The sequence below is a fragment of the Pelmatolapia mariae genome, linkage group LG13 (assembly GCF_036321145.2).
Source record: "Pelmatolapia mariae isolate MD_Pm_ZW linkage group LG13, Pm_UMD_F_2, whole genome shotgun sequence".
NCBI lineage: Eukaryota > Metazoa > Chordata > Actinopteri > Cichliformes > Cichlidae > Pelmatolapia > Pelmatolapia mariae.
In genome coordinates, this window is record NC_086238.1 from 9,096,098 (window position 1) to 9,123,796 (window position 27,699).

General features: G+C 38.9%; 4 protein-coding genes across 6 annotated transcripts; 1 reads left to right on the forward strand and 3 right to left on the reverse strand.

Annotated features, from left to right (window-relative positions):
* Positions 1 to 1,590: 1,590 nt before the first annotated feature.
* Positions 1,591 to 10,662, reverse strand: LOC134639653 (histone-lysine N-methyltransferase SETDB1-B-like). Of its 3 annotated transcripts, none has more exons than XM_063490947.1 (9): positions 10,566 to 10,662; positions 10,283 to 10,406; positions 7,825 to 7,935; positions 6,503 to 6,862; positions 6,231 to 6,404; positions 4,281 to 4,482; positions 3,875 to 3,948; positions 3,518 to 3,708; positions 1,591 to 2,521 (listed from the first exon to the last, which is right to left on the reverse strand). In XM_063490947.1, the coding sequence occupies exons 3-9, from the start codon at positions 7,928 to 7,930 to the stop codon at positions 2,414 to 2,416; spliced, it is 1,215 nt and encodes a 404-aa protein (XP_063347017.1). In that variant the 5' UTR covers positions 7,931 to 7,935; positions 10,283 to 10,406; positions 10,566 to 10,662; the 3' UTR covers positions 1,591 to 2,413. The 3 variants fall into 3 exon arrangements, with proteins under 3 accessions (XP_063347017.1, XP_063347019.1, XP_063347018.1); XM_063490949.1 differs by having other exon boundaries at positions 10,525 to 10,597; XM_063490948.1 differs by lacking the exon at positions 10,566 to 10,662 and having other exon boundaries at positions 10,283 to 10,559.
* Positions 10,663 to 10,685: 23 nt separating this feature from the next.
* vdac2 (voltage-dependent anion channel 2) lies at positions 10,686 to 16,119 on the forward strand. The gene is made up of 9 exons (XM_063490950.1): positions 10,686 to 10,806; positions 11,820 to 11,891; positions 11,993 to 12,042; positions 12,175 to 12,327; positions 13,479 to 13,531; positions 14,131 to 14,358; positions 14,565 to 14,715; positions 14,829 to 14,886; positions 15,460 to 16,119. The coding sequence occupies exons 2-9, from the start codon at positions 11,825 to 11,827 to the stop codon at positions 15,549 to 15,551; spliced, it is 852 nt and encodes a 283-aa protein (XP_063347020.1). The 5' UTR covers positions 10,686 to 10,806; positions 11,820 to 11,824; the 3' UTR covers positions 15,552 to 16,119.
* Positions 16,120 to 16,229: 110 nt separating this feature from the next.
* Positions 16,230 to 20,780, reverse strand: LOC134639652 (neurofilament light polypeptide-like). Its single transcript, XM_063490946.1, has 3 exons — positions 19,749 to 20,780; positions 19,543 to 19,667; positions 16,230 to 19,164 (listed from the first exon to the last, which is right to left on the reverse strand). The coding sequence occupies exons 1-3, from the start codon at positions 20,670 to 20,672 to the stop codon at positions 17,997 to 17,999; spliced, it is 2,217 nt and encodes a 738-aa protein (XP_063347016.1). The 5' UTR covers positions 20,673 to 20,780; the 3' UTR covers positions 16,230 to 17,996.
* Positions 20,781 to 23,154: 2,374 nt separating this feature from the next.
* Positions 23,155 to 26,444, reverse strand: LOC134640340 (catechol O-methyltransferase domain-containing protein 1-like). The gene is made up of 7 exons (XM_063492066.1): positions 26,390 to 26,444; positions 26,185 to 26,303; positions 24,706 to 24,811; positions 24,008 to 24,126; positions 23,648 to 23,702; positions 23,423 to 23,556; positions 23,155 to 23,307 (listed from the first exon to the last, which is right to left on the reverse strand). The coding sequence occupies exons 1-7, from the start codon at positions 26,442 to 26,444 to the stop codon at positions 23,155 to 23,157; spliced, it is 741 nt and encodes a 246-aa protein (XP_063348136.1).
* Positions 26,445 to 27,699: the final 1,255 nt, after the last annotated feature.

Genomic DNA, 27,699 nt, shown 5'->3' on the forward strand with positions numbered 1-27,699 from the left:
ATTCCTCTTTTCATCTAGATCAGATTAAACCTTTTTAGTAATTTGTGATCAGGGCTGGCAAAAGCATGTGCATTGCCATCAGCTGTTTAGTGTTAACAAATGCTGGCATGTATGAATGCTGAATTTAGATGGTAAATAAAGTGACCATAACATATAAACACTGTATAGTTCTCTCTTTAGTTTAAGCATCACATGCTTACTTAAGCATGCATACCAAGAGCTGATGTTGCGGTATCCTCTGGTCTAGCTCAACTTTACTCATTCTGCCTAACTCTCATCTTTGCTTCTGTTCTCCCACAGACTGAAAGAGGAGCAGAAGATGTTACATACAGCACTTTGGTTGACTACCAAGCTCAGAGCACCTAATTAGTGGATGGTTTAAAATGAGTTATAATAGTTTGTCAGTTCATGCTTTGTTTGCTAACTACAGCCCAGTTGACGTGTTTCAGGCATCAGATTTTTTTTTACCATATTTCTCAGTTCAGGTCACATTCCCTGATCAGAGACTAATAACTAGGTAACTACAGAACAAACGTCTGTGCAAACGTGCAGGAAACCAGTTGTTATTTATTCTACTCGGGATGATCTGTGCTTCCCTCACACTGAGGCAATGCAGCCACGCTTGTATGAAAATAATAATAATAATAATAACAAATTTGCCCAGAGGCAAGTCAAATATCTGGGTTATTATCTCAAAATTTCAAGTCACTGGCTCAAACTTCTGAGCAAGCCAAATTTTTGAGATAGCCTGGAAATTTAACTTATGGATATCATTTTTTTTTACTGGTGGAAACAAGCTTCTATAGGGAAAGGACACAAAAACTGAGATTTTAAAAGCTCAATAGTAACTCAGTGGTTAGTAGCCATACTCAGGAAATTATTTTTAAAAAAATCAATGTATTTCTCTTTTGTGACTGACACAGCACTTACCAACCATTTACTAGTGCTATTGTAATCATAGATAGGCTGAATTAGTGATATATATCTCATATATATTTTTATATATTATATACAAGTGCTTTTCAGAACCTTATTTTATTTTTTGTACAGTATAGGTAAATTGATTTTTTTTCTTCACTTTTAAGTGAAACTGTTACAATCTAAAAGTAAAATATATTTTATTTCCCATAATTTGAAACATATCAATAAAACCAGATGTTTTAGATTTAGTCCATACTATGATTAGGAGGATACAATTGCATGTTAATTGATGTTAGTAAGTATGTCATCAGCGTTCATTAACTTCTATGTTCATTTTAGCTTCATCTTTATTGTATTACAAAATGTGCCAATTTTTAAGTAAAACAAACTTCACACCACATAGTGATTCTGCCTTTTGTTTGATTTCCATCCACCCTTCTTCTACTGCCCCTATGGGTTTTTTCCAGTAAAAAGACCAGAACAGCTCTCCTGGGACACATCCAGGAAGCATCTTTTCACACAGAGGTGCTGAGCCCTTTACAAATTGCACAACTCCTCACCCCATCTCAAAGTGTGAGCCCCACTACATGCAACAAGACAAGAGAAAACTACAGGACTCAGAAACTATTTACAGCTTTGGAAGGTGGAACAAGGAGGATAAACACAACATTAGGCAACTGGTTTATTTTGGTGGCTAAACAGTCGATACTATTTACAAAAATCTGCATACGCCCTTTCAATGTGGCAGAAGAGAAAAATTACACTATTATGGTGGGCAGACATGAACTGCATCACCCATGAGTATCCAATTCAGTTCCTGAGTTATGGAGTTGAAAAGTAGCAAGAAAAAGGGCATGATGTCAGAACTTCATCAGAAAACCATCCTGTGTGAAAACAGTCACTGAAAACGTGATATACAGTAATGTTTCTGAGCGTCAGCAAGCATTAAAACTAACACATTTTAACTAATGCTTCAAAGCACAATCTCCATTCCTTCAAAATTCTCACTATGAAAATCTGTTTTTTTACTTTGGACATCTACAGGATAAAATAATACGGGGGGATACCTGAAACCAAGTTACACAATGTTTATCGCGTCTCAGCACAGGACACATTTCAATCATAAATCAGTGTAGACTGCAAAGTGTTTAAAAAAAAAAAAGGATAGAAAATGAGTGACTATAATGATTATTGGGTAATTTGTTTATGTTGGACAAACATTTGGAAACGCATTAATCCACCAACTACATATATATATATTTCTTCAAGTCTGTACATTAAAAGTAAATACAAAAAAAAAAGGAGAAATAAAACCTGTTTCAAGCTGGAACAGCTTAAAATGAGTGTGCTCGAGTCACTCATTTGTACCATCGCACTCATTTGTTACTGGCTGCTGGTTCTCCACAAAAAAACAAAAACAAAAAAAAACAATGGCATCTCGTCCGATTGTAAAATAGTTTCAATTTTTGCAGCTACTGCATCAGGGGGACGTTCAGTCAGAGTTGCACTCAAGCTGTTCTCTGTGTTTCATCTCCAAAAACTTTGCCATGTGCTCCAGTCGTGACGAACCTCGGTATATCCACTCCTTATGTTCACTCTCCTATGAGAAAAAGAATTAATAAAGCAACTAAGTAAGTAATTAAAGGAAAAGAACCGGCAGCTGCTCATGCTACACATCAGATCCTAGTAGATGCAACTATGCTATCAATTTCAAAATCCTACTTCGCCTTATTTTCAAATCATCTAATTCATGTGATTTTCTGAAAACTTCACCTCCGCCCTTTAGCTAGTGGTCACTAAGATTCCTATTTGTCACTGATTTTTAGCAGACGCACCTATGGCATCAATTTTAAGTTTCTATGTATATAAGAAATTGAAATAGCAATACAAGTATAGCCTACAGCAGTGATAAATTCTTTTATTTCTGCCTTTAAAAAAAAGCATATTGATGCAGATGTTTGTAAGAGTGTGCCAACCATCTACAAGCAGATGCCACAAATATCAAATATTTTTCCACTAAGACACTGACTAAATATTTTCAACAAATTCTCAAGCCTGAACTTTTGCTTTGAAATAGAACACAGACCCAGTTTCTCCCATGTTTGAATAGTTGGACAATGTTTGCATCTTCCATGCAAACTACTGGCGACTACAGCATCTTTGCAAATCTAAGGATACGGTGACCAATTTCATCTAGCAACCTCCAGAAACCACTCACCAACCAGCTGCAGAATACACATCCCTCCTTAGAGAACCAAAGAACAGTTTCTAATCAGAGTTTAAGCAATCGATTTCACAGCCTGCCAGCAACCATCTGCCAGCTGGTTGGGGAATACATGCTTTTTCCTAGCGATCAGCGGTTGCTAGATCATCAACTGATCTCTAGGCCTGTGTGACTGGAGCCACTCCGTCTCCATAAAGCAGTGTCAGTGTCTGAACTTTATCTATTATATCTTGTATAAAACTTAAAAATTACCTTAAAAAATTACCTGTAAATGCTTTGTGTTAGTATTGTTCTAGATTCATAAATGTTATAAAATTCAGCTGAAAATCAATTATAAAAATTCTTAAACTAAAAGATGAATGAAATACTGACCTGAAAGATAACCTGCATTAAGCTGCAGTCAATAATCTGCACTTCACACTTTTGCAGGACTCCGTTCAATTCAGCATTAAGGGTCTGTCCAAGCCTGTACTGGGTTAACTGAGGGTACGGCCACTTCTTCAGGTAATGTTCTATGAAGTCTTTGTGAGGGCCCTCTGGAATGTCATCTGCAACGTTTTCCACTTTCAAACAAAATTAAAAAGAAGAAAGAAAAAGTTGGTTACTCGTCTTATGTGTCTAAGAGCTGTACAGTCAGTAAATAAAAACACTTGACAGGATTTCTGAGTATATGAATATGAACCCCACCCCCCCCCCCCCCCCCCAAAGTATGAAAACAATTGAACTTACAAGGTTTCCAAACCAAATGGATTAAAGGTAGCCCAACATAGACCGGCGTGTGATCATCCAAAAAGATCAAGAACCTGGAATTGTAAAATGTGTTAGCATCAAGTCAAACTTTCAGTGTTAGCAGTTCCTAATAGAAAATCTTGGCTAAACAGTCAAATCTGATTGCATAGCACGCTATAAATTAATTGGGTTAACCATGGCAGGCGTCATACAAAGAAACCATCAGTGATGCAATTAAGTTTATCTAAAGTTACAAAGTGACGTGTATTTTCTTAACCAAATACATGAAAATGATAATAAAAATGCAATATAAATGTTTTTAGTAATATTACAATATTACTCCAACGTGCCAAAAGGGTACACAAAAGTTTTCTAGCGATTTTAATCATAAAATTGAAATAAACACCTTAAGCGGTTCTTTCTGCTGGGGAGCTCGCCTACGACACCAGGCTGGAACCGGTACTTGTTATCTTGACACTGAATCACCACACGGGCACCAACATACAGCTGCTCCACCTTTGCTGTGGTGTCAAAAGCAACGTGGTGTCCAGATACTAGACTCTTCCCTTTTTCTTCAAAACTGACTTTGTATTTTAACCGTCCATCTTCTGCAAAAAGAGAAAAAAAGAAACCAATTTTCACTTCAGTTTTATCAATTTATTTTAGTTCATCATCTCTTAACATTTTGCCTAAAATTTGGTTTAAAAAAATATTTTCAGAAAAGCAAAACTTTGAAACTTCTTTCTGTACTCAGCTCACTGTGCCTACCTTGCTTCAACTGGCATCTAATCTCATCATGTCACATGTTTTTAAAATCAGTCAAATGACAGCAAATGCACTTTACTTTTGCTATTTAAGAACAGGCAAGCAAATTTCAGGTGCACTGCTTCCACCTTCTGGTGGTAGTGGTGCCTTACATATACCCAGCCACCAGAAAAACAAAATATACAAAAGTTGTCTTTTCCAAACTCATTCACTGCCATTAATGTGCAGTGTTGTTCTTATGTCTAAGGAAAATGATGCTGTGACAAGGAAAAAAAAAAAAAAAAAAAAAAAAAAGCTTTCCATTTCTACTGAACATAAGATGAATCGCATTTTTGCTGGGCCTATAGAGTAAAAACCTCAAAAACATTCACAAAAACAGAGGAGAGAGAAAAGAACAAAACACATCAGAAGATATTTCAAATCTCTAGATCATCTGAAACTAGGGCTGCCACGATTAGTCGACTAGTCACGATTACGTCGACTATCAAAATCGTCGACGACTGATTTAATAGTCGACGCGTCGTTTGAAGCTTTGTAAGATCACAAAAGACGCAGGAATAAGTAGCAGGATTTAAGAGTGTAATAACGGACTGAAACAGAAGATGGCAGCACTGCACGTACAAGGATGCCAGCTGCCGTTAAACCCCGAAGAAGAAGAAGTAGCTCTGTCCCAGAATTCATAGCGCGGCCCTGCTCAGTTTCCAACAATGGCGGCAGCTACTTAGTTTTAATATTACTCTTATTATTCTTTCTGAGTCACAAAATAAACGTTTAACATATTTTCAGGCGAGAATGTAACTGTGTAAACCTCAAATATCTGCTCAGTTTATCAAGACACCACATATTTTCAAAAGCGCTCCGACGTTTTCGGAGACGTCTGTTACCCACTAGCTCGATAGCTAGCCGGGGGCAAGGCTCACTAGAGCCCGTGAGAACACCGGACTCCCAGCAAATCGTTTTCAAAGCCACCGCCGTCTTTCGCTACTAAGGTTAAACATACATAAATCACTTAGATAACTTAAAAATGTTATTGTTTGGCTTTTTTTTCAGTATTTTATTTGTTCCTGAGTAAATCGGTTTGGCTGAGGTTAAAGTTATAGTTTTTACACAGCTGAATAAACGTCAAGCAGACAACTGATTATCAGAAGTGTGAGATGCTCGAGAATATACTCCGGTGTCCCGTTACATTTTAGATAGCGAGGAGTTTATTAAACTTCACCGAAACAATCTGCAAATTTCATTAAAATTTAATAAACTATCATCTTGTCTTTATTTTTAGTTAGCACATACCTTAAACACTTAAAGCTGTAAGCTAATGATAGTTATATAAGAGCAGATGCATGCTGGTGCAATAAGCTGTACGTTTTACGTCCAATGGATGCATGATCTGATTAGTCGACTAATCGCAAAAATAATCGGTGACTAGTCGACTATCAAAATAATCGTTTGTGGCAGCCCTATCTGAAACTAAATACAATTAACAATTAGCAATTACTTTCAGCCTTTTCTAATGCAGGATTTTGAATAAACTTTTTTCAATGCATGAATTGTTTCAAACATTACTATAATATCTGGCAGAATTTTCTCTTACCCCTTGTAACTATCTCGACTATTTTCCCCCGTTGCCACCTCATAGGTCTTCTCCTAGCCAGAACTACCATGTTCAATTTGAGTTCTGCCTTTGGTGCCTCAGGTCGGGCAGTTATTATTTCCTTGGAGGAATGGCCAAACACTGATGATATTATAACAGGAGCCACATCTGCCGCTGTGGGGGGGAGAACACAAAGGTTTTAAATTCTTTAAACCACTGCTGTTCATCTGTAAAGAGAACTTACACTAATTTTATGGCGTCTGTGACCTTACCATTGGTGCTGGTGCTCGGAGGTGAAGCAGGTGGTGGTGTTCTGTCACTCTCACTGTATTTGTTCATTCTTGCAGGTTTCTGTGTACTGTTAGAGGGTGAAAAATCTGAATCACTGGAATCAACTTCTGGCTCCCACTGCATATCAGAATCAGAGCTGCTGAGAGACTCATCTTCACTGTAGAACTGCTGAGGCGTTGGTGGTCGCAGAGACCTGACTTTATATTCAGGAAGTCTAGTCAGCACTACCACTGGCTTTTTAAATGGTCTGGGACAGTCCAAGCCGTTTTGGCATAGTTTCCTCTTTCTGGCAGTTTCATTTACACAGCAAACGGAGTCATTTGGAGACTCAAACGTATGTTCTGCAAAGAAAAACACATAAGTGTAAAATGTGATGTGCAATTAAGACAAAAAATAAAATAAAATACAAAATCAAAACTAAACTAAAACAAGCATTATGTTTATGTTGCAGTCTAATTAGATATTAAATTAATAAGAAACTTTCGATAACTTATTTTTTAAATACTCATTTTATTGTTCAATAAAATGCTTAAGATACCATGTGGACATGGATGAGGTTTTTGGTCACTAGTACAATACATGGGCCATTTCATCTCCAATCCAGTGACTAAGAATTTCATGTCACAATACATTTTGTGTGTTTTATTTTGCATTACCATTAAATACAACTATATACAATATACACTTTTGATGCCTCTGTCCCAATTTACAGATCCTGATTCGTTTTATGATAAGAGACATTAAAGACAATTTCAAGTGTTTATCTTTAATAGTTTTTTTAGATATTCATGTTTAAACATTGTCTCAGACTTTGAAGGGCAAGCGAACATGCTGGATGGAAGTCAAAAGAACATTTTTCAGATCTATAGCTTGAAAATTACTTGATATATGACACTAAAATTTTAAAGCAATGATTTTGCACAGTGATGTGAAAAAGTGTTTGCCTCTTTCCTGATTTCCCTTTTTTTTTTTTTTTTGGCATGTTCATTATACTACATGCACTACACCTTGCCTCGCCCAGGAGGCAAGGTGTAGTTCTTTCCATATATATTTTAGTATTTTAGCTTGTGACTACTCATGGGACTGGTGAGGGACCAGACAAAGAGAGAGTCAAAAGACCCTTATGAGTGAATAACCTAGGGAATAGTTCTGGGGAGGTGGGCGCCTGGTGGTCGGGCCTTGGCCCATTAGTCCTGGCCGGGAGCAGTCTGAAGCAGGGATATGTCCAAACTTTGGACTATGACATTTTTTTGGCAAATGGTCAAGTGGAAGGCTCAAAGTGATATAACAACAATATACTTACTTTCATCCTCACATTCATAATCAAACAGGTTTTCTTCCGTCTTCAAGGACTCCTGAAGTAACAACGTTTTCGTCTCCAACTGATCCACAGTCATAATCATAGCCATGGCCACTATAACAAAAATCAAACATTGGAGCTTTCAGTCATTTATTAAAGCTTCTGTACAAAGATAAGTGTGAAGAGAAATAAAATGTCCCACAGCAACTTCCTGTTTATCTGGCATGGATAGTGTAAGAGTGCTCACACAACAATACAGCATTTTAGAAACACTTACGAAGGCTTCTATATTTCTTTTAGAAACACTGTGGTCAATAAATTATATATCTTACACTATCTGACTATCCTTATGGACAGAATTTATAGGTGGAGCAACGAGGCGGAAGGCTGTCCCTTTGGTCTCATCTCTGCTTTTTTGGGTTTGATTTGGTTATGTTGACCATCGGGTGGCCTCCAGCTCACAGTTTAGTGTGATGTTGCAGAAATGAGACTTTTTCTTAGCCAGAAAGCAGATGAGTTGCTGCCCCAAGGGGAGGAGTTTAAATATTTTGGGGTCTTATTAACAATTAGGGTAACTTCTGCAGTGTTGCGGATTCTGTATTGGTCCTTTGTGGTGAAGAGAGAGCACAGCATAGACGCAAAGTAGAGCTGGGCGATATAAGATTTTTTCATATCACGATATGTTTTTTTCATTTCAGGCGATAACGATATATATCACGATATAAGCCAAATAACTATATTTGTAAGATTCAAATGTGCCGTTGCTCACAAGTAAAATGTGAAATAATCAGCAGCTTGTCTTGATTTTACTATTTATTTCCCATAAGTTCAACAGGGTAGATGTACTTAAGGAACATGAGACTTTTTCAGATAAATAAAGGCAAATATTGCAAACTACACAAAAGGCAGCCGCTAAAGCGTTTAAGTTTCAAAATAGAACAAACAAAACAGACTACTAAATTGTCAATTCCACTTAGAAACAAAATATTAATTCTAAAAATAAATCTTAGTTTGTTTTACAGAAGAACAGACAAAATTGACTAACTTTTGTCAATATCAAATAAACTGAGAACTAAAAGGAAATTTTCAATCTCTCCTTGTTGTATAGCTTTCTGAACTTTCTGAATCCTTTATCATCCGCAACTGAAAATAGTTGTGGATGATTACTATACCTTTCTAATGTGACGTTGTTGTCCCTGGCTCTCTTTCTCTCCCTCCCGCTCTGTTCCTGTGCTACTGCGAGTGTAACTACCGCCCCTCCCCCCTCTTCCCAGCGCAAAGCGCAAGGCTCGTGTGCAGAGTGAAGCGGAAATAAAGTGCGAGAGAGAGGGTGAGAGAAAGAAAGAAAAAAAAACCCCACGGGTCGCGATAAGGAGCCGGCTCGCAAGATCCGGCTCTAAGAGCCATTTCGTTCGCGACCGACACATCACTACGAAATACTACTACTACTACTACTACTACTACCAATAATAATAATAATGTGCGGCTTGGCACTTGTGCTGTACGTAACAAGTCACGTGACGTGACGCTGCGGCTGTGTTTGGTTCGGCTCTGCGCTACTTAATTTGGATTGGCTGTTCTTCTTTTCTTTTTTTTTAAGAGCAAGAGAGAGATGAGGTCTATCGCAATAGTTAAATTTTTCTATCGAGAAAAAGTTATTTCGCAATACATATCGTTATCGTTTTATCGCCCAGCTCTAACGCAAAGCTGTCAATTCACTATCTATGTCCATACCTTCACCTTTGGTCACGAGGTGTGAGTAGGTCAAAGGTCAGCTGGACTTTCCCTTTGCAAATGACTGAACTCCTCACCCTTTCAACAGGGACAGTCGGGTCACTACTCCTTTGCACCAAAAGGCACCAGTTAAAATGGTTCAGGCATCTAACCAGTTTCCCTCCTGGGTGAGGTGAGGTGATCTGGGCATATCCTACCAGGAAGTGCCCCCAAAGGTAGACCCACAACCCCCTAGATTACATCTCTAGCCTGATCCGGTAATGCCCCAGGTGACCTGGAGGAGGTGGTGTAGTACATGTGGTCGGTCCGGCCCCACGACCCAGGACTGAATAAACGACATCGAATGAATAGACCATCTGACACAAGAGTTTATTATGAGCACCTTGGGGTTCTCTTGTACCTGCTGCTGACCATGGTTTTCTAGTAACACGAAAAAAGAAGTAAACTATAACTACGCCACTTTATAAAAACAAACAAACACACACACACACACACACAGCTTAACCGGGGAAAATACTAAACGTATTGTAGAAAATAAAAGACACGCATGCAGAAAAAATGAGTCAGTTAACACAGCCGTTTAATAAACGCGTTCACGTGTGTTTTGACTTCTTTCCGTTAGCCTATCTTGAGTACAACAAATACCGTTAGCTTATCTGTTCCTTGTTACGGCTGAAAGTTAACATAACGATCACGGTTGTTCTTATAACCAAGGACACAAACTTACCTGTTGTTGTCTCCTGATTATCCACCTCAAAAATCACAAAGGTCTGGTCCCTTTTGTGAACAGGAGCAATTAAGAGCTAAAAATCGGTCGCTCGAGCTAGCTAACTTCCTTTAGCACCGACAGCCTACATACAAAAGGAAACAAAGAAACATGCCGTTAAACATCCTTTCAGATTTTGCATCGCAAACGTATTAAAATTACACAAAACAACTCGCACTACGATTATTTCTTGCTACTGAGACGTGTACGAAAATAGGAACCATTCCAAAATTTGCTTTCATACTTTGTGGCAACTAGGCCCCAAAACAAGTAGGTTGCCCGCGAGAATGACGCAAGTTTGATTTTACACAGGCATCCTTGTGGCTGCCTGGGGTCCTGAGCTACGACGTGATAGGTCAGGATTTGGTTGCAGTAAGTCTCCTTCAGCTCGCCCTCCAACCGGTGACGCCTTCCTCGGTTTTGCGTTGTGAGGAATATTTGTAATAAAAACCACTTTCCTACGCCGCTAGCATCATCTTCCACTGGTAAGAGACTCCTTAATTTAGGCTTACGCTGTTATTCTTCTTCACAGTACGGATTAATCAGTTGTGAAGCGTTTGACACACACCGGCACTCTGCAGGCTAGCAAAGTTAGCTGCTAGCTTTAGCTGCGTCTGACACATGTCGCGTGGAATACTGGCCAGCTTTGCTGTTATGCGCTTAATGCTGCTAAAATGTACGATGTGTGGCTTAAAAGCACTTTAGGAAAACATTCACAACTTTAACATTAGTTATGCTTTGGTTATCCACTACGTAGAATGGTTGGTTATCCAACCTACTAGAGGACTCCTTGTGCGAACGATCATTTTAATTAACACATCGCCCTAATAGGAACAGGCATGTACCTCGCCACGCCTAGCTGTGACTGTCAGTTAATGCGGAGGAGTAGTTTAATTAGAGCCAGGCCCGAGCGAAGTTCCCAAGTGCCTCAAAATGGCTCCTAACTTCATAACCTTGCCTGTCGCCTGTCACACAGTTAAGTCTACCTGACGTTAACCGATGTTAACCGGAAAGTGAAACTAACGTAGTGATTGTGACAGAGATTTGACATGGCTGAATACTGACACCTACCTCTTATCAGCCAGACAGGCTGCTTTCACCACAGAGTTGTACACTGTATTCTGACCAGTACAGTAGTACAAGCTTGACTTTGCTGCAGTGTCCATTGCTCATCAGGTCATCAGCGGGATGGTGAAATGGTAATAACTCCTCAGTAATGCAAGGCTTAGTTTTCATTACAGATGTCAAAACTTTAGAAAGAGTAGATGATTATGCCGAAGATGTCCTCCAGACTCTGACAGTATTTCACACTTCGATGGGATAAAATGTGACAGCAACGTCTACCTTTTATATTCACGTACAGTTTCCATTCACATCATAAACAGACACAAGTACAGCTACCCACTGTGACCACTTGTGAAAAAGCAAACAGCTGAAAGGAGCTTCTTTTATTAAAAATTAAGATAATTTTACCATAGTCTGTTAATTCTGTCCACAGATACAATGGCTGTGCCTCCTTCATATGCTGACCTGGGCAAGTCTGCCAAGGACATCTTCAACAAAGGCTATGGTATAATTTGAATTGATTTTTTAAGGTTTGGCCAATGTGTTAAAATTGTAGGAAAGCTTTGATTTTTTTTTTCAAATTATTTTAATGTGTCTTTCCTTAAGGATTTGGCCAGGTGAAGCTTGATGTCAAGACAAAGTCAGCCAGCGGAGTGGTAAGATTTCTTTTGTCATTTTATTTGTGAGGCAAAAACTGCAATAAGAGCGCAGCCTTATGGTAATTTGATGACAAAGCAATTTGTCCTTATGCTTGTTGTTGGCATTTTTTCTAAAATTGCCTCTTACAGGAATTCAAAACATCTGGTTCCTCCAACACTGATACCAGCAAAGTCGTGGGAAGTCTGGAAACTAAATACAAGCGGTCAGAATACGGCCTGACCTTCACTGAGAAGTGGAATACCGACAACACCTTGGGAACAGAAATCACTGTTGAAGATCAGGTTAGGAATGTATTCATTTGCTGTTATTTAACAACATGTCACAGAAAAGCAAATGTGTATATACATATATACTAGGGGTGCAACGATACACAAAATTCACAGTTCGGTTCGGTTCGATACTTTGGTGTCACGGTTCGATATTTTTTCGATACAAAAAAATGTTCATGCTTTTTTAATTTGTCATTTATTAAAATTATAAATATATATTTTAACTCAAAAGTACAGTTTTTAAATTTAATGTTGCTGAAACGACAAAGTAATAAAAAAATAAATATCTGATCGAGAAATCACTCATCTTTGGAAAAGAGAGTTTATTACAGAGAAATGGCTCTTTCCAAAATAAAAGCTATACTATACGCTTCTTCTGGACTATATTCTCAGCAGCATATTAAACATATCAGGTCCCCATAAGGAGAATCATGTGCTAACGGCTGTCTAAATGACTCGGGTAAAGTTTGTAGCATGCGTGCTTGTTGTTTTTGTCTTGCTTCCACTTGTCTTTGCACTATGATGATGTCGGAGTAAATGTGTAGTCATATTCATTGTGTTCCCACTAGTGCTGTCAGCGTTAATCTGAAATGACGTTAACGCCACAACACGGCAAATCTCCGTTAACGAGCTACCGCGGATCGCCCCGTGCGTGGGGCTGGACGGCGTCAACACGTTAACGAGCAAACTGCGCTAACGCAGTAGTTCCCACCCATGTAATTGAGCATTGCGTGGCACATCCGACATACTGTTTTACTTTTGTCCATGACGCGCTTACCTTCAGGGTCATACTTCACATGAAGACCAAAATAGTTCCAAAGGCCAGATCTGAATGAGGGAGGGGGAGGTTCAATTTGCTTTGTTGCAACAAGTTTAGCTTCTGTCTTGCTAGCTTGCGCTGCGCTCAGTGGATCTGCGCTCGACAGTGCAGCCTAGGCGGAGTAGTCGAACCCAGATCCACTGAGCGCTCAACACAGACAGCATCGTCAGAAGAAAAGTTGATAAAATAAATTAAAAATTTTGTATTGTTCGATACACATGCTTACCGAACCGAAAGCACTGTATCGAACGGTTCAATATCGATACGAGTATCGTTGCACCCCTAATATATACTAAAGATGACCACACAGCATTCATTAGTGATTTGTTATTGTTTCTTACAGATTGCCAAAGGACTGAAGTTGACTTTTGACACAACCTTCTCACCAAACACCGGGTGAGATCAATAAAATGACGTTTTCTGTGAATTTTTATTGAAATCTTAATGAATGAATCTTCTTATGACCATTGTTTCTTTAGACTTGTAATTAAAGGAACCAGATCTTTGCTCTTTCTGAGAATTGTTTTTGCAGGCCATGTGACCTTAATCAGAGTATGGAGGTAGTCTTTTTAAAAAGCCATTACAGAGACTGGCTCTCAGTCATTCCTATTTAGTTATTTTTACTTTACTTTTTACTTATATGTGCTTTAGCAGTTAGTTGAACTTCATTAGAAGAAATACGTTGGACTTGACTATGCTGCTCATATGGTGAGGCAACTCCAAGTAAGCTTTCTTTCTGGAGTATAAATCACATGAGGAAAGGGCACATGGCCCAGAGGAAGCGTGTCATCTTTCATAGTGAGGGTGGAGTTACGTGGCTACATGGAGACAGCATGTTTACAGCTACGGTGTCATGCTAAAACTGAAAACTAAACACCACTGCTGAGACCAATGGGTTTTTATTATTATACTATGAGAAATGTAACCTCTCAACTGGACTTGATTTAAAAGTTTTTATTTGAGTTTTACAAAACTGACTTTTTTCTCATCAACAGCAAGAAGAGTGGCAAAGTTAAGGCTGCCTACAAGCGTGAGTACGTCAACTTGGGCTGTGATGTTGACTTTGACTTTGCTGGCCCCACCATCCACGGAGCTGCTGTCATTGGATACGAGGGATGGCTCGCTGGTTACCAGATGAGCTTTGACACCGCCAAATCAAAAATGGCCCGCAACAACTTTGCCATTGGCTACAAGACGGGAGACTTCCAACTGCATACCAATGTGTAAGGAGAGATCATGTTTTACACATTTGGATTTTAATTTTAAAATGTTTTCCCCAAATTTATAATAAATAATTTCAAAATTGTTCCAAAACTGCTGCCTAACTCTGAGAAATTGGGAGCATATGAGTTATAGTCAATTGATACTTTCTTAAGAAATCCCATATTTTGATTCCTGTTGCCTAAAATCTGTGTTATGATTTTTGAAGCAATGATGGTGCTGAGTTTGGTGGCTCCATCTACCAGAAGGTGAGCGACAATCTGGAGACTGCAGTCAACCTGGCATGGACTGCTGGCAGCAACAGCACACGCTTTGGTATTGCAGCCAAATACCAGCTGGACAAAGATGCCTCCATCAGTGTAAGTAGTTGAGCACAGGGTTTCAGAATAACGTGGAAAAGGAAAAGCAATTGTCTTACACTGACTCTTAAATACTTTTTTTTTTTTTTTTTTTTTTTTTCCCCACCCTTTAGGCTAAAGTGAACAACAATAGTCTTGTTGGTGTTGGGTACACCCAAACCCTTAGACCAGGTGAGTTGCTTTTCTACAGGTTCATCAACTGCTGAACAGTTAATTAACATCTATTCTTACGACACGTATCACTCTTGTATCCTTTAACCTCCTAGGACCTGGCGTCCACATATGTGGACATCACATTTTGGGTTATTTAGACCAAAATACTTAATTTTGCTCTACAAGGGCCTGATATCCACTTACGAGGACTTTATACTGCTACTGTTCTACGGAAATTTTAAACGAATATCCTCATATGTGGCTCTCATTTTTCTTAGAAACAAAAATCGGGTAAAAAAATAAATAAATCTTGTAATTCTTTGTTTTTACATTCATCGGGTCCCAATCAGCCCAAATATCAAAGAGAAATTAAAAATGCATGCTGTGGAAGAGTTCGGATCTTAGGAGGTTAATCTAACGCTGTACCACACAGAAGTTTAGACTTGGTGATCTATATATAAATAAATGAACTGACCTATAACGGAGACATTTATAGAAACACTTATCCGCCTACGTTTTTCTCACAAGTATCAGAGTGTGATTTAAGCAAGGAATGTTGTAACGGTTAATGTGAGTTCATCTTGTGTGCAGGTGTGAAACTCACCCTTTCTGGTCTGGTCGACGGAAAGAACATCAACGCAGGAGGCCACAAGCTGGGTCTTGGCTTGGAACTGGAAGCCTAAGCTTTCCTCATACTGGAAGGACTAGGGAATATCAGAAGAACCTGGCCTTAAATGTCATGTCCAACTCAAGCCAGCAAGGGGATATCTTGGAGAGAATGGTTCAAAGGCTACTGCAACAAACTCTTGAGTACCACTTCAAGTTGGTGCTTCTGTCAGTGGTACATTTTATCTTTTGTTGCTTTTTACTTTGTAGTTGCATCTGTTCAAGAGACAGTTCTTGGCATAATATTTATAAATCATGTCATTGTTCCTGTCCAGCACTGCCATAATAATCCGATAAATACAATCCCTTTGTCATCAATTCTGTGTGGCTTTATTGTGATAATCCAAGACACTCCTCTTTATTTTTTTTTTAATGTGTAAACATCAATACATTGATCTGTGGTGAGCATTGTCATACTTGCTCTGAATTCACACTCATGACCATCTGATATTCCTTTGTCATCCAGTTATTTGCAACCTTGTTAAGTACACTAGTACACTACTTTTTTTTTTCTGCTAATATTTAAATGTGGCCGAAACCTACCTGTCGATGCACACAAGGACAAAATAAATCCCTGTGATGTTTTGTTTTGCTTTGTCCATCGCAGTTTTTCATGTCCTGTTAAAGCTGCACATGTTACCTTCCCTAAAACTTGATAGTTTGGGGGGTTGCTTAAAGTTGGAACTGCAAGTTTGAAAGACACCTGTGTACAAGGCCAACCAAACGGGAACAAGCTTTTGTTTCTGTACTAACAAATCTGGGAGACGCATCATTGATGTTCTCAGTAATGCCAAACTGTCGATCTCTAGAACAAAAGTTCTCACTTGAAGTTGCACGTGTACACCCTCAAAAGTGCTTCCCTACTCAGAGCAAAGAGCCCACTGGAAGGTCCTTCTGTGTATGTATTAATTTTCAATAAAGTCTTTGAACTCCACAAATGTACTCTAGTATTCGATAGTAGATTACCACTAACCATACCATATTTATTAACTGGTTAATATTAAACTTTGAAAGAGGATCAGGGTCTCTTAACTCAGTTAAATTTGCTTGCTTATCTGATGTGTGAATACCTCTTAAATGAGGCAAAATATTTTAAGAAACTTAAACTGTTAAGCCTCTGTCGAATTAAAGTTGTTCTGACAGAGCAGGAAAAAATAGTTCAAATATATTGCAAGAAAGGTAATTTAGTAATTCTGTAATCAGACTGTCAGTGTTTTTGCAGCACAGACAGCAGTCTCAACTTCCTTGAGTCTTCTGTGTGCTTTGAACACCAAAATTAAAGCACTTTATGCCATTCACCCTTCAGCCATCTAAGGTTGTCAGATTTAATGAGGACCATCAACTGCTTCAAGTCTTGCGAAGGTGATTGAAGTTGGAGCTAGCATGCCACTTGAGGTTTTTTTTGTGTGTGTGTGTATGTGTGTTGCTTAGTTATTCAGGGTCTTTTAAGTGATATTTTGGGAAGGATGATAGATGATTTTACTGTCAAACCCACATTCATCTGATATATTTAGTAGATGGAAACGGGGGGAAAGCTCTGGAAATATCAAGTCCAGTAGAGAATGATATGATATAAAATATCAAAAACAGATGTTGAACACAGAGCGGTAAGACACCGTTGAACCTAAAAGCCACACTAAGCAATAAATTAACGAACAAGCAACAGCACGGCATGAGAGAATCAATCCTCATGGAAGCCTACAACTCCTTTCCTTTCCAAAAACGTTGGGATTTTGTGTAAAATGCAAAAAATAAATATAACTTATTTTTAATAATTTAATAAAATAGGTTTTAAAATGAAAATACAGCTAATTTCATGTGATATGTCTCCTAATTGTACTAGCAGGTTTAATTCTTTAGGTATAGGCTTAAAAGGAATGTCACATTTATGCATTCAAAATCAAAGTAAGTGCAGTAGCTTTATTAGAAGCGTTTAATATGTTTAGAGCATAACAGTAGCAATCAGTGTAAACAGTATGTATGTTACGAGCTAGCTGTTTCATAAATATAACAGCTCCATTCACAGTAAGAATCAGAGGATCTTTTAATCTCACATTTATTTGTCAGCACATACCAAAGCAGATAATGATGGACAACAAAAAATTTAAAGGCAGCTTTCATTTTACATTCATACATGTTTTGTTGTGATTCAAAGGGATTTTTTGATACATCACAAGCTGATTTAAGGTTCAGAGGCAAGACTCCAGCAAACGTTAGAGAAATTGTGTTCTCTGTGTTGGAAAAGAAGTTGCAGCCTTGAGATTTGTTCTCTTTGCTTGACTCTGCTTCATGCTTGCATTAGATAAGCCATTCTCTTTTTGTTTGCCTGATATTTGCCTGTTTAAACTGCTGTCTCATTAAATTGAAGCATTCTTCACATCTTCCATAACCCTGTTTTGGTTTTATTGCCCTTGTGTTTCTCTGACTTTACACTGTCCACCTTCCAAGTATTACCTTAAGGATCATTTACGATCGGAGTCATCAGACCCCTTTGGTTGCTGTGCTTGGTTTCTGTCTGCTGCCCCCTGATGAAACTCATTGATTTCTGCAGTTAAGGTTGTTTTTTCCTTCGGCACTGCAGATTGAACTGTTTGAATTCTATCCCCAGCATTTGCGTGTAGACTTTCCACTTTAGGAAGACTTTTTACATTAGATGTAAGAGATGATTCTTTCTCTTGGTCTTTATTGCTATCATTACTTGTATCTTGAATGCTTTTTGCTACTTTGTGCTCAGCTGCAGCATCAGATTTGCTGCTTTCCTTTGGCTCTGTATCAGCATGTTCCTTTCTCTCATTCACAAGTGCTGTATGTGAATTTGATTGAGCAGTCAAACCTGTGGCCTTCTCATCTGTTTCAGAATTAAGATTAACCTTATCCTGAATAGCGTTGCCTAACTCTTGAGTTTTTTCTGATTGTTCAGACTCATGAACAGAGATTTCGCCAACAGACTTATATGCAAGAGCTGAGGTCAAACTTATTTCCTCACCATGTCCTTGATCACATGCCTGAGATTTGTTCTCAGTATTAACTTGGAGTTTATCATACAGTTTAACAGAAAGCTCTGTCTGAGCCTTTTCCACTGTAATTGTTGTCATCTCCCCCTTTTCTGTGCTTTCAGCTTTTTCTTGATGCTCAAGCTCTTCAACAACAAAGCTTTCACCCAATAAATCTTCCCTTTGTGCAACTTTATCTATGCTGTTCTCTTCTTCATTCTCAGCCACTTCAGTCTCCTCTGACCCTTCTTTACCCCCACCATCACTTCCATTCTCTTCATTTACCACTGATACTTGATTCTGCTGACTGTCAGATATCTGGTCACCTTCTCTCTCTCGAGTATCTTTACTATCATTCTCTTTCTTGCCACTCCCTCTCTCACTTTTGGAACATCCCTGCTCATTATTTCCCTCTTCTGAGCCTGTATCCTCAAATTCTGACATCTCAATTTCCCTGGTGGTCTCTGTTATGATTTCCTCTACAAACTTGTAGTGGGGCTCTACTCGCCTGCGTGGGCCTCCCGGTCGGTTATGGCAAGGGAGCGTGTAAATAGGGGACTGATGGTAGATATAGGGCAAAGAGATGTGTGTGTCTGACTCTGTGGACAGCCGAGCCTCCTCGCCACAGAGAAGTTTCCTGCAGGACAAGAAAGACAAATCTTATGTGTTGGTTGTCTTTTAAATGTCATCAAACACCTGACATTTCACCTAATGTTTACCTAAGGCTGAGCTCATACATGACATAGTCACTGTCATGTAATGTTCTCCATCTAGACCCTTTAAAGAGCTGCTCATTACATTTGAACCAACTGACTGTTGCAGTAACATCATTTCCACAGCACTGCACAGTCATTGATTTCCCGGGACAATGAAGTTAGCTTCAGTCTAGATAAATGCAGGGCTCTTAGTGCATGATTAAAGCACTATGAGCTGCTTTAATCTGTGGAAGTCTATGGAATACATAGATAATCTCTTTCCCATAGAAGACAAAAGTTAGCCACTGTGATAATAATACCTGTAAGACAGTATCTCCACATCCAAAGCCATCTTCACATTCAACAGATCCTGATACTCCCGCAGATAACCAGACATGTCGAATTTGCAACTAATGAGCTCATTTTCAAGTTCTTTGATTGTGTTCTAGGGCAGAAAAGATAACATTTGTTAAGTGAGCATATAAACAATGCGCACGACTTAATTATAACATGAAAACCACTTTACCTGATAGTGAATAATTTCCTCCTTGTGGCGATCCTCGACGTCATGAAGTTGCTTCTCCAACGCTTCTCTGGTACCTTTAGCGCAATCCAACTCGATGTTTCTGGCCTGCAAGCTCTTCCTGTACTGCTGAATCTCTTGCTGGCTCGCTTTTAAAGCCTTTCTCTTGGTGTCAACTGCCTCCGTTAATCTTGCAATCTGAGATCGGAAAGTTTCTCCTATCTGCTGGATGTCGGACGCGTTGTGACCTTCCAGCTGTGCCCTGATGTCTCGGAGTGCCGCAGTGACGCCAGGGTGTCCAAATTCGTGGTCTTTCACAGTTACTTGCGCTCCCTGGATTTGGTCCAATATCTCTGCCACCTGGGCCTCATGGTTGTTCTTCAGGAAGTGGATTTCATCTACGAGGGACTGCGCTTTCTTGTCCAAGTGTAGTTTAGCCTGATACGCGTCGCTGACGTCCTTCTTCAGGACCATGATTTTGCTCTCAGTATCGGATCTGCTACAAACCTCCTGTTCACATTGCCGTCTCAAGGTGGAAAGCTCTTCCTCTAAATTCTGATGCTCAATATCAATCTGATGCTTCTGATGTGCAATTTCCTGAACCAGCTGTCTCATCTTCTTGAGTTCTTCTCCATACGCCTCCTCTAAACAAGATGCGGGCTTTGCTTTCCCTCGTATCTCTTCGATTTCTCTCTCCAGCTCGTGGTTCTGGTGTTCCAGCTGGTGCACCTTCTCTATGAATCCCGCCAGCCGATCATTCAAGCCCTGCATCACTTCTTTGTCATTAAACTTTGCATTTGCATTTACCGGGTTGGTCCAGTTCGTCCCCCTGATGGCGACACCGCTATCCGGTCGCAAATGTCTAGCTTTCTGTTGTGAATCGAGCTCTTTTGCGATTCTGTGTGCGTTGCGGAGTCTGTTATCCATGCTGTGAATCGTGTCGGCGCTGTAAAGGTGCAGTAAAGAGAGGCTCCACGCGGGTTTTTATAACCGTCGCCATATGCTAGGTATGCAGAATGGAGCTGTCCACGGTGCTGAGAGGGCGTAGCATCAGCTAATAGCTGATCAGCGCTTACACCACATTTTAAGCATGTGACGCCGGTAACATGACCATTCAACATCATCAACATCATCATCATCAACATTATAACAATCTGTACAGCGTCGTTGTATGTACCTATTCTCCTATTTTCATAAAGTAATTGGACAGATTGGCGTAATTAATTAGTATGAATTTTAGGAATATTTTTAATATTTCCAGCAATTAACTATATGTACCTTTCCCCCTACCCTCCACCCTCAAATTCTGTTTCCTCTTTTGAGATGCTTTACAAGCAGCTGCCTTCTGCTGCCTTCAGCTGCTGATTGTTTGTCTTCAAAGAGTGATAGACATGCTCGTTTGCACTGAGGTCAGGTAACTAATTCAGCCATTCGACAACATTTAATCTCTTCGCCAGGTAACACCCTTGGATTGCTTTCTCAGTATGTTTTGGGTCATTAGCCATCTGTACTGTGAAGCACTATCCCATTTGGTTTTCATCATTTGACTGAATCTCAGCAGAAAGTGAAGTCTTGCATGCTTCAGAATTCATCCTGTGACTTCTGTCAGCAGTTACATCATGAATAAAGGCCAGTGATGCAGGTCAAGGTTCAAAGTTCTTTATTGTCATCCATCATGGAGAAATAAGACAGGATGAGATGAAGTTACTGAGGTCTCAGTGCTCATAATAATTAGAATAAGTAACGACCTAATTAAAATATAATAAAAGTAATGTCAAGCTAAAAATATATATATAAATGTAATTAAAGAATAATACTAACATAAATAAAACACTTTTAAATGAATAAATGACCTATTAATTCCATTAAAAGTTTATTAAGTCCATTAAAAATGCAGAATGCAAATTGTGTGTATTCAGAGGTGCGGCGGTTGGGTACAGTTCAGCAGTCTGACAGCATCTGGGAACAAAAGCTATTCTTCACCCTGGTGGACCTCGCCTTGATGCTGCGCAGCCTCCGGCCTGAGAGGATTGGGAAACAGTGCAAGGTGGGTGGAGTCTCTCATGATGCAGGTTGCTCTGTCCTTGCACCTGCTGGGTAAATGTGTGAGAGGGGAAGTAAGCTACATCTGATGGTCCTCTGTGCAGATTTAGCCACCCTCTGCAGTGCCTGCTTCTCTGCCACAGTGCAGCTGCAGTTCCACACAGAGATGCAGGCAGTCAGTGTGTTCTCCACAACACACCTGTAGCAGGAACTGAGGATGTTGGAGTTCAGCCCCACTGCCTAGGGTGTCCTCAAGAAATACAGCAATCGATGATGTTGTGTTCACGCCAGGTAAGGGTGTTGTTGAGGTGTATTCCCAGGTGTTTGAAGCTGGAAACTCTATAACCGCCCCACTGATGTAGAGATAGTTTAATATCTGTTGAATTTAGCAATCATCCCTTAGTTTAGTTGATGTTTAGAATTAGGTTGTCTGTCTGTCTACCTTCTGCTGGTGATGACGAGCACCAACACTGCTGTGTCACCTGCGAACTTCACTATGAGGTTATTGCCATAGTAAGCTCTGCGGTCATGTTCAGTTGTTGGTAGTGATACCCGACTAAGCCCCAGATGATGAGGTTTTATTTATGAGCCATTTTTTTCCTTCTCCCTCTTCTGCATTGCTTCAGTAAATATTGATCTCAGTTTCATATTTCAACAGAATCTTGTTACCTTTGACCTTTTGCTCACCAGTCCATGCATTCTTTAGAAGAACACACCAAAGTGTTGTTTTGGCCACTTACATGTTCTGATTGCTGATTGAACTCTGAGCTCTGTTCCCTTTTTTCTGCTTCACTTCCACCAGCTGCATATCAGACTGCAATGAGACATCATTCCATGAAAACGGAATCAATTCCAGACCTTTTCTCACCTATTTTCCTATTTCTGCACTTCAATCACATGATAATTGCTGCTTTTGAAATCCAATGTGGTGCTATACAGAGGCAAAATTGCGATACTTGATACCAGTGCACTCTACTCTGTATAGTGAAATGTTGTGGAACAGTCAAATTTAAAAAAACAAAAACAAAAACCGTATGCAACTAAAAGCACAAAACAATTATCAATGACATAGTTTTCCTTCTTCCACTGCAATTTAATGTTGAAATGTCAGCACCATAACTTGGGCATTTTATCTTATAAAACATGACGTTGGTCGCATCTTATGAAATGATTTTATGTTCAAAGATTAACAAACTACTATATTTGTATATAGTAAACATGGAGACAGTAAAGATTGAAAAAAATATAACATTTAATTTGATTCTAAATACACCAACAAAAGACTCAATATAAAGAATTTATGTGCTTTTATTTGATATCAGAACTGATGCACTGAAAAAATATGTCTGACCTATAACTAGAGATGTTAGCGTTTAATAGCAATAGTCAGCCCATCCCCCACAGTGAGCATGCTCAGTTCAATCCTCTGGTCCTTGTGTAGCTTCTTATTGAGCGCATCTAGACCTTGTGAGGTCAAGTCACTGGGAGCAGGATTCACAACCTGTCCACTCCACAGCACCTTCAAATACAACAACAACAGAGTTGTAAAAACATGCTGCACACCTCCCCATTGTCAATACTGCAGCATGAACTCCCTAACAGAGTTTTAATGTGCTTCTGTGAAGTGGACTTACATTGTCAATTGCAATAATGCCCCCTTTTCGTATCAGCTCTAGAGACTTTTCATAGTATCTGTCATAGTTAAATTTATCAGCATCGATGAACACAAAGTCAAATGTCCCAGCTTCTCCAGCTGCTATCAGTTCATCTGGTGAAAGAGAGATATAAATATATGTATTTATGGTTTAATTGCTTGTTTTTAAAGAAAGAAACAGACACAGATTTATGAAAGTGTTTACCCAGTGTCTTCATGGCGATTTGATGCCGAACATCTATCTTATTTTCGACTCCAGCCTATGGAAAACGTTAAATAGCAGTAATTGAGAAAATCTGCAGGGATTTTTAAAGTGAGTGTTTGCAAAAGCTAAAAAAGGAATTGATTTTACTGCTCAGCCGTGCCTTCTAATGTGACACACTTTCCTGAACAGACACCTTTTTACTGTCCAGACCGCGGCGTTTTGTGAAGATGTACTGACAGTCTGAATGTACAGCATGCTGTCTTCTGCACAATTTAGCTCTGACAGAAGCAACAATCAGTCTTACTTAACTTGCAAAATGCCAAATTGTGGTGTTGTGCGAGTGTCTTGCGCTGTTCTTACCTCTTTAAAAAAGGGTTTGGCAATGTCTATGTAGGTGCTTTCTATTTCACAGGCAATCACACGTCCACTTTCTGGCATGGCCAAAGCCATATTCAGTGCATTGTACCCAGTGTACATCCCTGCATAATAATTTGAGACAGAATCACTTTAGACTTGGATCTTCAGCATAACATGGATAACAGATAATACACTATCGAGGACCTGAATCTACAAACAGTTCAATATCTGTCAAATTTAACTTTGCTGCTTTTTAAAGAGACTGAATTTGTAACATTTGATTTCCCCTGGTTAAAATTCCCAATCACTAATTTCAATTTACAAAGTCTGAAAACCCCCAAATAAATCACTATATTCAAGATGATTAAACTAAGTTAATCTTTTTAGTCAAAAGATGTGATTTAGTTGTGCGACTAAGCTGGTTGAAAAAAATCTGATAGCAAAGATCAAGACAAAAAAAATCATTTTCAGACAAAAACAAAAAATCAGCAGTTAACTAAAACCGATTAAATTATAATAAGTTGGAAGAATACTTAGAATGTCTTTATTATTATATTAATAATAATATTATTATTATGGGATCAGCACTTTGATACTAATTAGTAAATTCAGCATTGGTATACTTATGAAGTAGTTTAATTCCACAGTCGTTTTTGTTGCCTTTTAAAATGGCCTTTCTTTTTCTTTTTGGTCTCACTCACCGATTTCAATAGCTTTAGTGGCATTAATCAGCCTAATGAGATTTGCCATCAGTTGGGCTTGATCACTGGCAACCATCATTGTACTCCACTGGTCTTCAAGGGTTCTCTGAATTGAAAATATAAAGCAATTTAATATCCAGGTGAATAACCAGAAGAAGAAAAAAACATAAAGTTTCAATACTTGACATTTATCATCAGTTTTTGGAACTTTATTAGATGGATGAAAGTCAGTTCTTCCTAAAGATATTGCTTCATTTGCTGCTTTTTTAAAAAGATAACAGCAGAGCGTGCTTTGGAGCACGACTGTCCAAAGACACCAGATGTCAATCCAGCCGAACAACTGTGACATAACTGAAAAATATCCGATGGCTATAGCACATGTTTCAGTTCATTCTCAACAAGCCATTCAGTAGATCTTCATACATCAATTTGAGCATTATCATTGTGGAAGAGAGCATACCATAAGGGCTGAAATATTTCATAATTGGATAAAGGTGGTAACTTCAGACAGCTTCATGTTGGCTTTGTCTCTGAGAAAGTATACCCACACTCCATCAGCGCACTACCACACAGATAACGGTTTAGCTTTTCCTTTAATTTGTTACCCGTCTGTATATAATGTCTGACTAACATAATAGACAACACGCTCACTGTGTTGTTAAACTGCATGAAACTAAGGTTGCATGCAGTTTGGTAAGGTTTTGTTGCACTATGCTGCCCTCTAGTGATCAAAGCTGTTACTGCTTCAATCCTGTGTTAATTATCTTCTTTGTCTTCCTCCACTTGTATTGCCCTTGTTTAAATATATGTATCAATAGATCATAAAAAAGTTGACTCAAACAGAAACTACACTAAAGCAGGAAATACATTTTATTCTAAGCAGGTACTTTTAAAAAAAAATATTCTGTGCTAGCTGTTGTTGAATCAGATGGCAGTGAGACCTAAAGTTTGGATGCCCCAACTTCAAAGACACAATCATCTTTAGTTTGTTAGCCTGGAGCATAAAATGACCACCCGCCCTACACCTGACCTAAATAACCTGCTGGTGGCTTCAGCATGTAGATTAATGCTGGCGAAGCACGACTGCGCATGTTAAGTGAAAGGTGTTCAAGAGAATCCTGATCAATCCATTTGCCATATCCATTTATTTATCCTCGAGGGTGACACTGGGTGAGAGGCCGGGCCAAACCAGGACAGGTCGTAAAGAGACAGGCAGCCATAGACATTCACAAACACACATATGGGAAATTTAGAGTCACCACCTGATCTACTATTTATGCTTTTAAACTCTGGAAGAATACAAAATTGCATTAACTGCAATTTAAAAACAACAAGGTGAAGGTAACAAGAGAGGTTTTGGTTGGTTTCATTTTACTGAAAAAAGTCACGTATTTCATGCTAAGATAAGTGACAAATGTAACAGTAGAAACATCATGAAATCAAATGAAATCAGTCTTTATGCTCGTCTGGTTACCTTACCAGTCTGAGTTTGGTGAGGACCGGGTGCTCCCTCAGTGAGTTGTTAGCTACATACTGAAGCACGGGATCAACATTCTCTATACCATGGATTTTCCCAGTAAAGGCAGATTTTCCCACACCTGACCAACAAAATATGAAACAGATGGAGATAACAGAGATATCCAAGAAACTGCAACCACACATCCTTACTTAAGTCATCTCATACCTGTTAGTATGACAGCGAGTCCAACACAGAAAAGCACTTTAATCTCTGCAGCCATTATCTTACTGCTGTGGGCTCTCGTAAAGAAACACAGAGCAGCTTCTTTGTTTGAATCTACCAGTTCTCACTGTGTCAGGCCTTTTTGTGCTACCTGTATTTGTTTTGGTTAACCTTTAAGAGAGTTTCGCTCCACGTATTGATTTGTAATGATATTGCAAAAGATAGCACAAGGTTGATGCATTTAGGAAAACACACGATGGAATGAAACTCAGAAAACAAAGCATAAGATGGACAACTATCTTTTAAATATATTTTTAATAACTTGCATTTATTTATTTATCTATTTATTTAACAAATCTTTCTTAATGACTTTGAGATTTACCCGTGGTTGATAGCGAGTCCTCTAAAAATATTACAGAAAGACTGTTGTATTTATATTTTCCATCTATACTAATCTGCACTTTATTACTGTGTAATAAACAATGCGAACAACTATTAGAAACATGAATCTTTAATTCCCCATTATCCCTCTGTGTTCATTTATGTGCTAAAACAACTGAATAAAAAACAACTAGCGGCCACCGTAACAGGAAGAGTAACATCCTATGTTTTGCCACTTTAACCAAACGGCTTCATTTCCAAGCAAGATGCAGATTTGCAGAGCTGTAATATATGTAAGCGTATCAAAATCACGACTTTCATTTTCATATGGCCATCAAAAATCAGCCATTTCATTTATTTCTGACAGCTATCTCTAAGATTTCATATCCGTTTATTGGGAAGATATGTGATCTGACACTTTATAATCCTTCATTGAGATTCAAGCGCATTTTCTTATTGTTTTCTAGCCTGCAATGCTGCCTCCTAGTGGTAGGCTGGCTAAAGAGGCTTTCTTTTTTGTTTTCCTTTGTAGTGTACTGAATGTACTGACTGGTACTAAGCCCTGCTTAATCCGACAGGCATTTGGGTATGTTGAGCACCACAACAGAGACATTAACAAAAATAATGAGAAAGTTAAGACCAAATGTAAAAGTTATTGTGATGTGGAAAAAAAATGTGGTTCCTCTGAAACTTGATTTATATTCTAACCTTGTTGAAAGGTATGCATGAGCTGAACCTTATCGAACCACAGAAATTCCACTTTTACTGTACTGATGGATGCTGCATGTTCACACACATCTGTCCTGTTAAATTTAAGTCCTGATATTTTGATATCATGGAAGAAGTGCAGTTTAAAGGGTGGCTGAGCAAGTCGGCAATTATGGCTACAGTATTTCAGCTGAGGTCATTCAGACCATCTGCAGTGTTTATTC